This window comes from Natrix helvetica (assembly GCF_964273705.1).
Source record: "Natrix helvetica genome assembly, chromosome: 1".
Taxonomy (NCBI): domain Eukaryota; kingdom Metazoa; phylum Chordata; class Lepidosauria; order Squamata; family Natricidae; genus Natrix; species Natrix helvetica.
Genome location: NC_138548.1, coordinates 119,978,084 through 119,992,550, shown reverse-complemented (window position 1 = coordinate 119,992,550; position 14,467 = coordinate 119,978,084). Strand labels below are relative to the sequence as shown.

The following is a 14,467-nucleotide window of genomic DNA, read 5'->3' as shown; positions in this document are numbered from 1 at the left end:
TTTGAACTGCTTACCCTCTGGGCAATATGCTTCAGCTGTTAATACAATCAATTAAAATGTATCCAGCTAGGAATGTTTAGCTAGTACCTAGATAACACGAAAGGAAGCTTGGCAACCAGACCTTTCTTTCGGGAGCTTCATAAATGGGATTATTTACAGATGAGTTTTTCAAGATTGTCTCTTTTGCTTCAGGTGATAGTAAAGATTCATCTTTATAGAATTTAGCATCCTTAAAGCTGGGACTTAAGCACCTTGAGCTAGGATTGGAAAGAAACACTCTTTCAGAATTGTAGAGTAGAATTACTCAGGTAACATGCTGGTTAACACATTAGATCTTTTATGTGGTGGGAGGTGGGTGTTATTTTCAAGAGCAGGTATACAAAGAATGCATTATAGTTTAGATTGACATAAATTATCAGGTATATTTCTCTGCCAGCCAAGGATCTATGTTTGTAAAGGTAACTTTTGTTATATGATCTGCCTCAAAACCCCAAAGTTATTTCATCCAGGTAACTGCAGGCACCATTTTAAATATTTTGCTAATTATATGATCAAGAACTCATTCCATATAACCAGAATGAAAGCTAGGTGCATAGTTACAATTAAGTGAAATTACCTGTATTAAAATTGGAAAAAAACCAATTAAGGAAATTGTTAAGGAAAATTTTCAAAAGGAATGTAGAAGAATAAATATACGTAAGATTTTATTCATTTCCAAATAAAGCCTTTAAACTAACTTTGTTTCAAGACATTTTTCAGCTATTTTGGAGCCAAGCATCTTATTTTAAAATGTAAAAGAAAAGGGAAATATCCTACTAAGGTTTAGACAAGGTAAATAATGTATGACCTCTTATTCTAAACATAGCACAGATGCAGTTTAAATAAACTAAGCACAGCATGTGAAAGGCAGAGAAACTTAGGGCAGAGTTGAACATGGTAAACCAAAAATCATAAGTAAACTCTTAGAACCAGACTGTCTAAGCTGGTACCGCCCCAGGCACCTGATGGAACCGGATAGATTCCAGACGGAGCTTGGGCCAATACCTATAGCCCTGACCCGCTCCTGGTCGGAGGACCTAGCGGCCGCCTGGAATAGGGCGGCGGCTGGGGCCTTGGACCGGGTTGCGCCTTTGCGACGTCTCCTGCGGCAGCGATCCACCCAGGCTCCTTGGTTTACTGAGGAGCTGAGGGTAATGAAACGCCACAGGAGACGTCTAGAGAGCAGGTGGAGGTCCTCACGCTCCGAATCTGATCGAGCACAGGTAAGAGCCTACTTGAGGACTTACCTTGTGGCATTAAGGGCGGCCAAACGTAGACATTGTGCCGCCCTTATTGCGTCCGCCGATAACCGCCCTGCCGCCCTGTTTCGGGTGACCCGCTCCCTCCTATCACAGAGGACGCGGGGGGCACCCCTGCAGGGAAGAGCAGAGGAGTTTGGGGAATATCTGCAGGACAAAGTCGCTCAGATCCGGAGCGGATGGGCCCCCTTCAGTGGACCGGACGAGCCGTCAACAGCGAGTCTTGTGAGACCACTCTGGGAGGAGTTTGACTCTGTTGCCCCCGAGGATTTGGACAGGTTACGTGGACGGCTGCGACCCACCACATGTTCAATGGACCCGTGTCCCACCTGGCTGGTACTGGCATCCCGGGAGACGACACGAGGCTGGCTTCTGGGCCTGGTGAACGCTTCGTTGGGTGAGGGATCCTTGCCAACCGCCTTGAAAGAGGCGGTGGTGAGGCCCCTGCTCAAGAAGCCTTCACTGGACCCAACGGAACTAGCTAATTACCGTCCAGTCTCCAACCTTCCCTTTTTGGCGAAGGTTGTTGAGAATGTGGTGGCGCAGCAATTTCCGCGACACCTCGACGAATCTGAATATCTAGACTCACGCCAGTCCGGTTTCCGACCCGAGCACAGCACGGAGACAGCCTTGGTCGCGTTGGTTGATGATCTCTGGAGGGCCAGAGATAGAGGTTGTTCCTCTATCCTGGTCCTATTAGACCTCTCAGCGGCTTTTGATACCATCGACCATGGTATCCTATTGCGCCGGCTGGGGGGGATGGGAGTCGGAGGCACCGTTCTACGGTGGTTCGGCTCCTACCTCTCTGACCGGACGCAATGTGTGTTGACAGGGGGGCAGAGGTCGACCCTGAGGCCACTCTCTTGTGGGGTGCCACAGGGGTCGGTCCTCTCGCCCCTCCTGTTCAACGCATATGTGAAGCTGCTGGGGGAGATCATCCGTGGTTTTGGGGTTGAATACCATCTGTACGCTGATGATACGCAGCTGTACATCTCAACCCCAAACCACCCCAACGAGGCTGTCGAAGTGATGTCCCGGTGTTTGGAAGCCGTCGGGGTCTGGATGGGGGACAAAAGACTCAAACTCAACCCCTCCAAGACTGAGTGGCTGTGGCTACCGGCACCCCGGTTCAGCCAGCTAACTCCATCGCTGGCCATAGGGGGTGAACAACTACCCCCTGTGGAGCGGGCGCGCAATTTGGGCGTCCTCCTAGATGCCCGGCTGTCTATGGATGACCATGTGGCAGCCGTGGCAAGGGGGGCGTTCCACCAGGTTCGCCTGGTGCGTCAATTGCGCCCCCTACTGGACCGGGATGCCCTACGCACGGTCACTCATGCGCTGGTGACGTCTCGCCTGGACTACTGCAATGCCCTCTACATGGGGCTTCCCTTGGGACGCATCCGAAGACTACAGCTAGTTCAGAACGCAGCCGCGCGGGTGATTATGGGGAGCTCAAGATACTCCCATGTGACACCTCTCCTGCGCGAGCTGCACTGGCTGTGGTTTTTCGGGTGCGTTTCAAGGTATTGATTACCATCTTTAAAGCGCTCCATGGCACAGGACCCAGTTACCTGCGGGATCGTATCCTCCCGCACACATCCCTACGACCAATCCGCTCTCACAGGGAGGGACTACTACTGGTGCCGTCCACTAGGCAGTGCCAGCGGGCGACGCCTAGGGGTAGGACCTTCTCTGTGATGGGCCCAACCCTCTGGAATGACCTCCCCCCCGACATTAGAACTACCACTGACTTCCGTTCCTTCCGTCAAAAATTAAAGACTCACCTGTTTCGATTAGCTGGCCTGGCACATTCTTAGTTTTTACCTCCCGATGGATATATTTTAATGGGTAATTTTGGGTAATATTTTAACTCTTGGGTTATTAGAGTTTTTAATGTACTATATTTATTATTCTATATACAGTCTTGCAACCTCCTCCACCTACGTATTTAATTATTTAACTGTTTTATGTATGTATTTTATAACGCATTTTAGTGACTGTACACCGCCCCGAGTCCCTTTCGGGAGAGGGGGCGGTCTATAAATACGAATAATAAATAATAAAATAAATAAATAGTAATTCAATAATGTTAGTGAACCCATTAAACCTAGTTGATACATATTATAATTCCAATTTCTAAAAACCAGATTGATAAGCTTGAGAAAGTTATTTTTTTGAAGTATTTGGGACAATTTTAGACGAGAACTCTATTGAATGAAAGGAAAGCTAGTGTATGTCCAAGATATTACCCAAAGAAAGCATCTAGTTTTGATGTTTGACTTAAGGGTTATGTTCAGCCAGGCATAGAAAGGAATTCCAGAAATGTGTAACTGTAAATAATAAATATCTGCCAACCTTGAGCGAATACAATGATACTGAGGAGTTAACATTGCAATGCATATAATTAACCCATACTAGATACATTAGATACAAGTAGTCCTTGTTTGGTGACTGCCCCCTTTAGCAACCATTTGCAGTTACAACTGTGATGAAAAAATAACTTTACAACCAGTCCTCATATTTAAAACCTTTGCATGTCTATAAAGCAAAGTAAAGCTGAAGTTACATCATAACCAGAAACATGATTACATTTAGCAAGCACTTTGTGTAATGACTAAGTTGTTAGTCCCAATTATTGCTAAATGAGAACTATCTGTATAGTGGTTTGGTTTTTGGTTCTTTAAGTAAATGTAGCTTGCAAGTAACAGAAATAGGTAACACTATATGCTATAAATAGCTCAACATAAATATTATTTTAATTTAATTATATATCAAGGGCCAATCTTTGAGTGTGTTCAGTTCACATTGCTTGATTAAATTCAGGAATTTCTCTATTGTTGATTATGGAGAACAGCATAATCTATTATTAGCATTATTAAGAAAGTGATTTAGCACAAATAAGAAACAGGGTCAATTTCCACATTAACAAGATAGAATGTAGATATATTAGAAATAAGAAAAGCATCAAGGGGCGATTAATATTTTTTCTAATAAGATCTAATCCTATGATTTAGCATATAAGGTGATGTATCTTGTTAGACCAGATGTGATCCAATGTAAAGTCTTATATTTAAATTCTAATGAAAGATGGCTTAAAATAAGGTGATTAGATTACAACTCTAAGAAAAAAGTAAAGTTAACTATAGAGTCACATTACCATAACGTGTTTGAGACATCATTGTAATATATGTAGTAGTCTGCTCTTCACCCTAACACAAGCACAAAGTGTACTGTTTGGAGAATAAATTTGTAGCAAACACAGGCTATTTAAAGGTGCCTAACTAATGATTATGTTTTATCATCAACTGGATTTCAGTAGCCACACTACTGTTAACACAAAAGTAAGATTATGTTCCACTGACACAAATAGATACAGAAGAACACTGTGGGTGGGAAATATGTAGTTCAGTTTTTTGACTATTTGGGGAAAAAATACTTTAAAAAAAATCTTATTTAATTAGCATGTCTGAATACCTAATTACAGCCCATGAAATCTCAATGTTTTCTTTAGATCAGAAGTGTTTACAGTAATCAAAAAAGGGTTTGCAAAAAAATTAGCTCCATTGATATCCTACCATTCCAAGTAAATTGAAATCATAAAAAGGTAGCAAGATAGTTGCATCTCCATAATACATTATACCAGCAGTTTTCCAAGTATAGTCAGGGATCCACAAAGTCAAATATCTTAAAATTTCTCAGTTTTAATTTCTAACACAGTAAATATTGATAGATATAATCTATATAAACCAAAGTTCTTTGAAGTCTTCAATGATTTTCAACAAAATAAAGTCCCGAAACCAAAATGTTTAAAAACTATTGCACTGTGCCACATTTGGTTTGCTTATTTGTACAATCATATGAATCCAGTCAATGTGTTTTGTAAACCAAGGGTTAAGATATTATGGGAACCCAGTCATTTGTTTATTTGGTAAACCAACATTAAATTATGGCTTGATGTGTTATATAAACACAACTTCTGTAGGTGAATTTGCAAAAGATTTGGTGTCTACCTGAGGGCATTACTGCACAAAATAAAAAATATTTCCCTTTCAATCAAGAGAAGGCCCTCTCTACTAGCTGGCTTTTACTGACATGTTAAACCAAAAACTAACAAAGTATGCTTGATGATACGTGGAACAGATTCTTATTAAAAAAACATAGAAAATTATATCATATTCAATTAAAAAATAACGCAGCACTGAAATTATACACAAAGTATTGTAGTACATCTTTTCACCCAAGTATCAGAAAAAGACAGCTTTTCTTTAATTAATTATTTAGGATTTTAATTGGCTAATGAAAAGCACAAAAATCTCTGAACTTTATGGCACGTTAGCAAACAGATTTGTTCAAGTGTGATTGAATGTCCAGCAATCCTTGATAGTACAAACATTTCAAGTTTAAAAATCAGACCCCAGAGGAGCAAATTTGGATGTCTGTTCCCCGAAAAACCTTCTCTTACTGAATCAGTTCATGGTGTGAGCTGCTGTACTCATGACGAGAAGCAGCAAGCAAGGCTTCAAGTTTCAATGAAGAAACCCTTTACTGGTAGCACCACACAGCTGCTCTTTAATTCTTCATCTGGTTTCTTGTAATAGAGGCTGTACAGGAAGCAAATCAGAAGTTGGATTCAATAAAACATTATTTTCATAACGTGAAAGGGGATGTGGTAGCTTAAGTTATCTTTAAGATTAGTATTCACATGTTAAATTCTGAGAGCGCAATTCATGAAATCTTAAGTCGTTTGTCTCATTTTACAGAAAAATAGAGATACAATCTATATAATGAAGGTCCCAGTGTCCTAAGTCTCAAATAAAGTTGTGCCTAGGTATTGAGAAATGAGTGGCTTCAACTATAAGTGATAAGTGATATTGTTAAGTATTGCTAGCTACAGTTTCTGACAACTTCAATCAGTGTATATACGCTGGAAAATAATGGTAGGAAACTTCTTCAATTACTATCTAGAGCAGGGGTGTCAAACTTGCATCGTCACAGCGGTGTCACGTGACGTATTGGGATTTTTTTTCCCCTTTGTGAAACCATGCGTGGGTGTAGCCAGCGTGTGACGCATCCGGGCCGCGGGCCGCGAGTTTGACAGTCCTGATTTAGAGTCACAAATTCCTTTTTCAATGATTGTATAGCTGTTTACCATATATTAATTCACCTTTCAGTTTTCAAGGTGGCAATCTGTTTAATTGGCCCACTCCATTTAAACTGAAAATTTGCCTGAAAGCTGTATACATTGCAAATGTATTTCAGCAGTTTAATAATTATTTTAAAATTCAGGTTTGGAGACTAAATATCCCAGGTTTGAGAATTAAATACTTTAGATTTAGACTCAATAATATCTAATTAGCCAGAATGGTGGCTAAATGTACATGGTAGGAGAATGAGATTAATAGATACATTTTTTGCATTTTGTTTATATACTAGCAGAATAAAATTAAAATCATGCAGTTATTTGTCTTTAAAATCTTTAGATTGCCAGAACTAATTTTTAGCCGAGCAGTTACACATAGGTCAGTGATGGTGAACCTTTTTTGGCTCGCATGCCAAAAGCAGGGGGAGCACAGGGGGGTCGTGTGCGGGCATGCCACACCCATAATGCTATGTGCATGACCACAACGCGTATGCGCGCAAGACCAGCACTCCCCCCTATTTTTTGCATGCTTTTTTCGTCCTCCCTGGGCTCCAGAGGCTTTATAGGAGCCTAGGGAGGGCGAAAACAGCCTCTCTCCCACCCCCGGTGGCCCTCCAGAGGCTTCAGGAGCTTCCCTGAACCCTCCGGAGCACGAAAAACCAGCCCTATGGGCAAACCAGAACTTTGGAAACAGACTTCCGGTTTGCTCATAGGGCTGATTTTAGCCCTCCAGAGCCTTCAGGGAAGCCTCCAGAAGGCTCTTGAACGCTCCGGAGGGCTAAAATCAGCGCTACAAGCAACCCGGAAGTCATAAAAGTACAGAATGTTAACTTTAAGGCCCAATGTGGTTTAGAGGTTGAAACAGACTGAGAAAACACCTCTTTCTATTTGATTCCCAACACCATTCAACTGAGATTGTCTGAGGAGATTTCGTTACCTTTGTCACATGGGTGACCTGGAATCAAGCCTTCTCTGTGTCTGCCCCAGTTCTTTGGAATATAGTCACATCTGGGTTTTGGTATAAGGTGTGTGTGTGTGTGTGTGTGTTCTGTGTAGCATTCAAAAATATTTTTCAAAGCACACAAAAAGCCATATTCATTTTCTATCATTCAACATAGCATACTTTTTCACCTGTCTAAAGTCTTGTGAATTCACATCTGGACGTTTCCATCCTGGTATGGCAAGACCCAGCAACACTAACACTCCAAACACCAAAATCAGCATTCCCAGAATGTTGGCAAACCAAGCCTCTGCAGGAAGCTTGGAATACGGTGTTGTTGAATTTTTTCTAAGAGGATAGTCAAACAAAGTGTTTGATGAAAACTAGTTACATTCACATACATATTTCTGCAAAAATCCAAAAAGAAGGGAATGCTTGGAATACATTTATAAACATTTTACACCGTGGGTTCTTCTGTGGTATCTGGGGCTTTATCTTCCAGCTTTTTTTGCAGACTTCCAAATGTTTGCTATCGATGTCATAATACAAAACCTAGACATGCTTATGGTATTTCTTTCCAACAGGTCTCCACATCTTTACTTGCTGTGTTGGAAAAACTAAATATATAAATGTTGGAAATATTTTTATACCAGCTTTCCTAATCCCTGGGTCACCAAGAGGTGTTAAACCTCTCTTTCTGGAACTTCTAAATATGGAAAGTGCAAAATTGGAGGAAACGGATGTAGACATTTCTAGAAAAATACTTGCCATAGGGAACTCATTCCTAAAGACGTCCCTGTAGCAGGATTCTGAGTGCCTGATAAATATTTAGGATCACCCCCTTCATATTTAGAAGTATTTTGGTTACTGTTAAAATCCACAACAATTTCAGTCCAGATCAACTTGAGTTTTCTTTCCTTTCTTCTAGATTGAAACTGATAAGCCAAATCATTAACTTTTTATAGACATTACTTGTTACCTCAGAATCAAAGGCAAAACACAAAGACGTATTTCATTATGTCCTGATCAACCCATAACCAAATTCCATTACTCACAATTTCATGAATAACTTTTCATTAATGCCTGAGATGCAGGATGCAATAGCCAAACCAAGGATGACAGAACCAAAGAAAACATGGACAGGTTTGTAGATAGCTCGGAACCAGATGGGCGTCCAAGGCCACAAAAAAGAAGCAAACCCCACTAACCACTGGAAAGGAGAGAGATGAATTAGAAGTCTTACATTATAGTAGCTTAATTGTAGCTGAGCCTATACAAATGTACTTGTACATGATTAGCAATGCCAGTGCGATAACGCAGCCAACAGTTCTTTTTTCTTCTCATCTCTTCAATTTAAAAATAATAATTTTAGCTCTTCGAGCGCATATGGACACAACATTTGTGAAAGTATGTTTATTATATGTAATTCTATCTCTCACAATACGTGTTTGGGAGGCAATACATTGCATGTTTCTGTAGATAATGCATGATTCGTATGCATAATTCTTTGGTTTAGTTTTAAAAGAGATGACCATTTGCCCAGTAGGAGAAAAGTAATCTCTCTCTCTTTATATAATTAATTTCTGGTGAGAAGAAACTGAGGACACACAAGATATGTAATATTACCATCAAATCTTTCTTCAGAAAAAGCTTAGCAGTATTTGATTACATATTTAAAGACAAACTATTCACATCTCTATCCTTCAGAGTCTTAGAAGCTGCCTTATACTAAACTGGAGCATTGATTTTTCTCACCCACTACTACTGACTAGCAATGAGTCTCCAGAGTTTCAGGCAGGATTTCTTAATCCTTTCTGAAGATCAACTATTGGAGGCAGGTTACAGAAAAATAAAAGGTTGGAGTTTACAGTGAATATTGCTGATCTTGTTTGTTTCCAACCTTTCATCTCTTCTCTGGGAAACTAGTGAGATATATATATCTATATTGATATGTTCTTACCTACCTGGCATGAAAAAAGTAGCACAGCAGAGAGCCCAAGCCAGCTGTGTAGTGAGTACATGTTGGGGATCTTCTGCACATTGTGAAACTTGAAGACGGCCTCCAATCCCAGAATGGCAGAGATAAATGCTAACAAAGCAAGAGTTGCATGCAGCAACTTCCAAGGAAGCTTGGGACCCATTTGGGAAAAGGGCAAACGGTACACTAGTGCTGCTGCAGAGGAAAAAGGGGGAAACCATCAGAGCCAGATGCGCTCTGGCACTATCACCACTTACACACCAAAAGGAGGGGGAAAGGACAGAGAAACTGGGTTTTTTTCCACTTACCTGTACCATATAAGACCATCATGCCTGTCACCATGAGAACTGGGTGCCAATTAAACATCTTATGAGAACCATCCCAGGCCAAGCCGCCAAGCCAGTTCTGACTCCAATATATTGTAAACCCCAAACACAGGATGCCCAGATTTCCCATAAGGATTAAATACGGTAGAAATGGAATTGTAGGCATCTCAATGCTACCTGGAAGCACACCTGAGAAAGTAAAGTAAGATACCAGAAACTGAACAAGCAGTTCAGGTTATTGATAAGAAATTAAATTCCAAATCTCCTTTGTCAGCTTTCTATTCTTCTTAGCCAATATTGCCTTCACCCAACTCCAAGTGGCATTGCTTTCTGCTGTACGCCACATGCGCTTCAATTTTACTATTTTTATCCTTATCACCCAAGGAGGAGGAGCTAGGGAGAAAGGGCTAGAGAAAATACTGTAATGTGTTTACCTGTTAAAATTTATTGTTCAGAAGACAAAGGCTTTACAATGTCTGGGCTGATTCAAGCAGATCATATTCTACCTGGGAGGCAGTATGTTCAAAGCTCCATCATTACCATCATTTTAATTAATAGAATTATCATCTTTTTAAAGTCCAGAAATGCTATGTACCCATATTACTAAATATAGTTTATAGGGGAACCGATGAGTTTATTGTGCAAAGGGGGTGGGGGGAAAGCCTTCTATAGATATTGCACCTGCAACCACTGCTTCTTGAGAAAGGCAACAGTCAAGACTTCACTTCTGCTTTTCAAGCAGAAGTTGAGGCTGAATAAATAGCAGAAAATGTCCATTAATAGTTTATGATGCTGACCGAAACTTCACTCTTCACAACACACAAGTACCTTTATAGATGGAGAAAGGAAATGGATGTGCTTGCTCTTTTTGAATAGTTTCTTTAAACATACTCCTTTCTCCAAATTGCCAGGCAACTTTTCAATACTTTTTCTAAAAATTGAGAGTTGTATTGAAATTTGTATTTATAATGTTTGGGGTATCTGTGTACATATATGCAGACACCCAACCAAATATATTAGCATCTGCATCAAAGTGAGGGAGTATAACACCGAAAGCCTTCATTAGAATAAAAGCCATTTATGTGTGCCTTGCATGGCAATGAATTTAGGTAACAAAATTCCAGTGCAGCCAAATTAATCTGGCTCAGCTCCTACCCACATTCTGGTTTATGTTTACTGCCTCTCTTCTCCTGATAGAATTATAAATTAATTGAATTGGAAGAAACCACAATAATCCTATAGTCCAGCCCTCTGCAAAACACAAAAACACAAACAAAATGTGAGAGGTGGTTGTCAAGTATTTGGGGGGAGGGGTAGAATCCAGAGTTGAGAATCTGAAACCATCATATGGTTCAGTGCTGTAAAGATTTACTGTCAAGAATTTTTTCCTATTTTTTTAAACAAAATCTAAGTAGTTGCAACTCAGTTAATTACTTCTGATTCTAGTTTCTTGGCAGTACAAAGCCTGTCAACCGTTTTCTGAATAAAATGTCTTTAAGGCCTTACAGAAGACCAGCAGGGTCAGGACTAATCTGATTTCACACGCAACACTCTACCTCCTCTGACTGGTTTGGAGCTGACATGGAAGCTTTCCTTTCTGTTAGCTTGCCAGATACTGTCCATGCTCAGGCTATTACCAATCCAATTGATCTATGTCAAGTTAATTTACAACTAATTTAAGTTAATTTTTGACTATATAATGCTGTACCACGTCCAGTCTTGTACTGCCTGTTCCTCTAAAACAAAGTATACTTATCAAGATCAGTGTTCCACTGATGGGATTCATTCCACCGTTTCTGCAATCCCTGTTATACCATGTTTGTTTTTCTGCCTCATGATCCAGATCATGTTTTTAAACCATATTTTGTCATTAGCAAGGAGCACAATTTGCAGTCCACCAAGCTGCTGTGTGCCAGGGTTTGTGGAAAAACAGCCAATCCACTTTTGCCAAACAAAGCTTCTACCAAGGTTGTTGCAATAACTTCCAGCCCAAAAGACACACTGCAAAGTACCTCCAGCCACTGTGCTGCCAGTTGTTTCTTTCTGGCCTGCAGTTACTTTAAATGTATTAATCTGCCACTTTTGACTTCTAAGAGTTCTGCAGACCTGGTGTAGGTCTGCAGAACTGGTGTAGGTCTGCAGAACATTTCAGATAACGGGATAGCTTCCCTGTTTCCTTTTCCTTCATGTCTATCTTGCTTTGTAAAACTGGCAATTCCCAAATTATTTCACTTTGCTGCTGTATTTACTCCATTTACTTGGCAGTGGTTTACTCATCCGTGGACTTACAATTTCCACTCACTAGTTTAACAGCTTCTTAGCCAGATTAGCTCTCCATCATCCAAAAATGTACTTTCTCACTTCAATGAGATGAATTATATCTCTACACAACAGCTCATTCACTACATTGTTTGCACCAATGTTGTGAACATGAGTTCTTTTTTTTTCCTTTTCTTTTCTGTTCCTGGACTTTTGCCTTCAAAAAGAAGGTTTTTTTAATGATACCATCATCTTAAACCCAAGATCCTTTACCCTTCACCCAAAACTATAAAGTGACTCTTGATATGCTGGAGATTATGACTTGCAGCATAATTTGTGCCCCCATAGTTGAGCACAAAGGATCTGTGATCAGCAGCTTGTATGAATCCTACCAGTCTTTCCATCACATTTCATATCTGGACACGAGGGAGACATTATACATGACAAAATGAAAGATTTAAATGATAAATGGAAGCTTCAATGTCTCAGGAAGTGTCAGCTGCAATAACAGTCTCCGTTTCCTTCTCAATAAGTTGTGACAGATGACTGTCATTTGGATCCAGTGACAAGGGTTTCTGCTGTGTGAGTCTTTTGTAGCTGACTTACGCATATAGGAATTTCTTTGAAGGCTAGAGGTTGAAATTGGGTGCCAGGGTTTAGAGAATGAAAAGAGCTTTGTGGTTGTTTTGATCTGATAGTACTTTATTGTCAGCCGTTTTTATTTCCATCTTTTGGGTAAAATACTATAAACTTTACATTGCTCTCCTACTCGCAGCATCCACACTACTACTATTCAATAAGTGCTCATTGGGGACAAATGTGGTGTTAGCATATTATTCTGACCTGCTATACGTAAACTTTGCTTTCAAAATTCTACAGAAAGACACTGGACCATTTTGGCTTCTAGGAAAAAGGAAAATATGACACATCTATTGCAGGTGTCTACCAGAAATATATTTTTGCCCATTGTGTCACCTAAATACTGTGGTGAAATAAAGAAAAAAAACATATAGATAGTAGCATATGGGCTACCAGCTCAAGTAAGTCAGATAACACCCAATTCTGAATGTGGTAACTTCTGCTCTCTTCTCAGAATCAACCAGGGATATGCAACTGTGACCATAAAACTAATGTTATTTTTAATTATGTATCCACCTAGGTATTGTTGTTGTTGTTGTTGTTGTTAGTTGTCATGTCCGACCCATTGAGACACCATGGAAAACATTCCTCCAGGCCTTCCTGTCCTCTACCATCCTCTGGAGCCCATTTAAGCTCACACCTACTGCTTCAGTGACTCCTCATTCTCTGTCGTCCCTTTCTTCTTTTGCCCTCAATCGTTCCCAGCATTAGGCTCTTCTGTGAGTCCTTCCTTCTCATTAGATGGCCAAATTATTTGAGTTTCATCTTCAGGATCTGGCCTTCTAAAGAGCAGTCAGGGTTGTATACCACCTAGGTATACAAACTCACAAAAGCACTGTAGCTGGAAGTAGATGTGGAAAGAAGAAAAGCTAAAATGGACTGCACAAGTGTTTTGGATCATAATCTGTCCATGTCAATAGAAAGAATGGGGCTTTGCAACAACAAAATTAACAAAAATAAAGTTTAGACATATTTCCTTTTTTTTAATTCTTTGACCAATAGCAAAACATTTAACACTAAAGGCTAAGTTTTCAAAGATGGACTTTATTAAAGGGCTACAAATTTTAGGAACACGTGTCCCTGCTCTATATTGCTCGAGGGACAGATACCAATCTTATTGAGTAAACAATAAAATGCATCGCCATGCTATGTTTTAAGAAAAATGCATAGCCATTTTTGAGATTAACTGGCCTAAAGAACATTAACTGTGTTGGTAAAAGACAGAATAATAAAACCCACACAAGAACATACAGATTACAAATTGTATTAATGGTTTCTAGAGAAGCAGAGCGTGCAACAGCAGATCCAAGAACTAGCAAGTGCGCTGCACTCTCCTTGGGGAAAATAAAGGAACTTTGTCGATTCGCCAATCAAAACCACAAGAAGACGGGTATTGGCAAAAAAGAAAAAGTAAGCAGCAGCGGCGGCGGCGGCGGCGGCGGCAGCGGCGGCAGCAGCGGCAGCAACAAAATCTTCTTGAGCAAAATACCAGTAGAATATTCTATTACTACTTTACAAGAATGAGTGTGTGGGTGACTGAAAGTCACAACGATTGCCGATATTAAAGAATATTATTTCTCCCTTCCTCAGTCCTATTACGGCGAAAACGCACACCACTCATACCTCGCTTCCGCCTAAGTCGCAGAGAGAGTCGGGAAAAGTAGTTCCAGTCCTCAACAGCCCCTTCAACACGGTCCGCGCCGCTCATTGCGGACGAAGAACTTAAGCCCCTCTGTCCGCACTTACAGTGGAAACTCCGCCCAATAAAGATTTCCGAATTATCTGGATGTCTGGGAAATGTAGTTTTCTTATCCACACGTGCGGTTTGGAACAAATCTCCTTTTTCTGGGAGGTTTTAAAGCTATCTCGCCTTTTCCCCATATATAT

General features: G+C 40.4%; 1 protein-coding gene across 1 annotated transcript; it reads right to left on the bottom strand.

Annotated features, from left to right (window-relative positions):
- Positions 1 to 4,251: 4,251 nt before the first annotated feature.
- On the bottom strand, positions 4,252 to 14,329 carry CYB561A3 (cytochrome b561 family member A3). The gene is made up of 6 exons (XM_081938479.1): positions 14,204 to 14,329; positions 9,665 to 9,871; positions 9,343 to 9,551; positions 8,434 to 8,588; positions 7,570 to 7,726; positions 4,252 to 5,899 (listed from the first exon to the last, which is right to left on the bottom strand). The coding sequence occupies exons 1-6, from the start codon at positions 14,286 to 14,288 to the stop codon at positions 5,876 to 5,878; spliced, it is 837 nt and encodes a 278-aa protein (XP_081794605.1). The 5' UTR covers positions 14,289 to 14,329; the 3' UTR covers positions 4,252 to 5,875.
- Between the last annotated feature and the right edge of the window lie 138 nt (positions 14,330 to 14,467).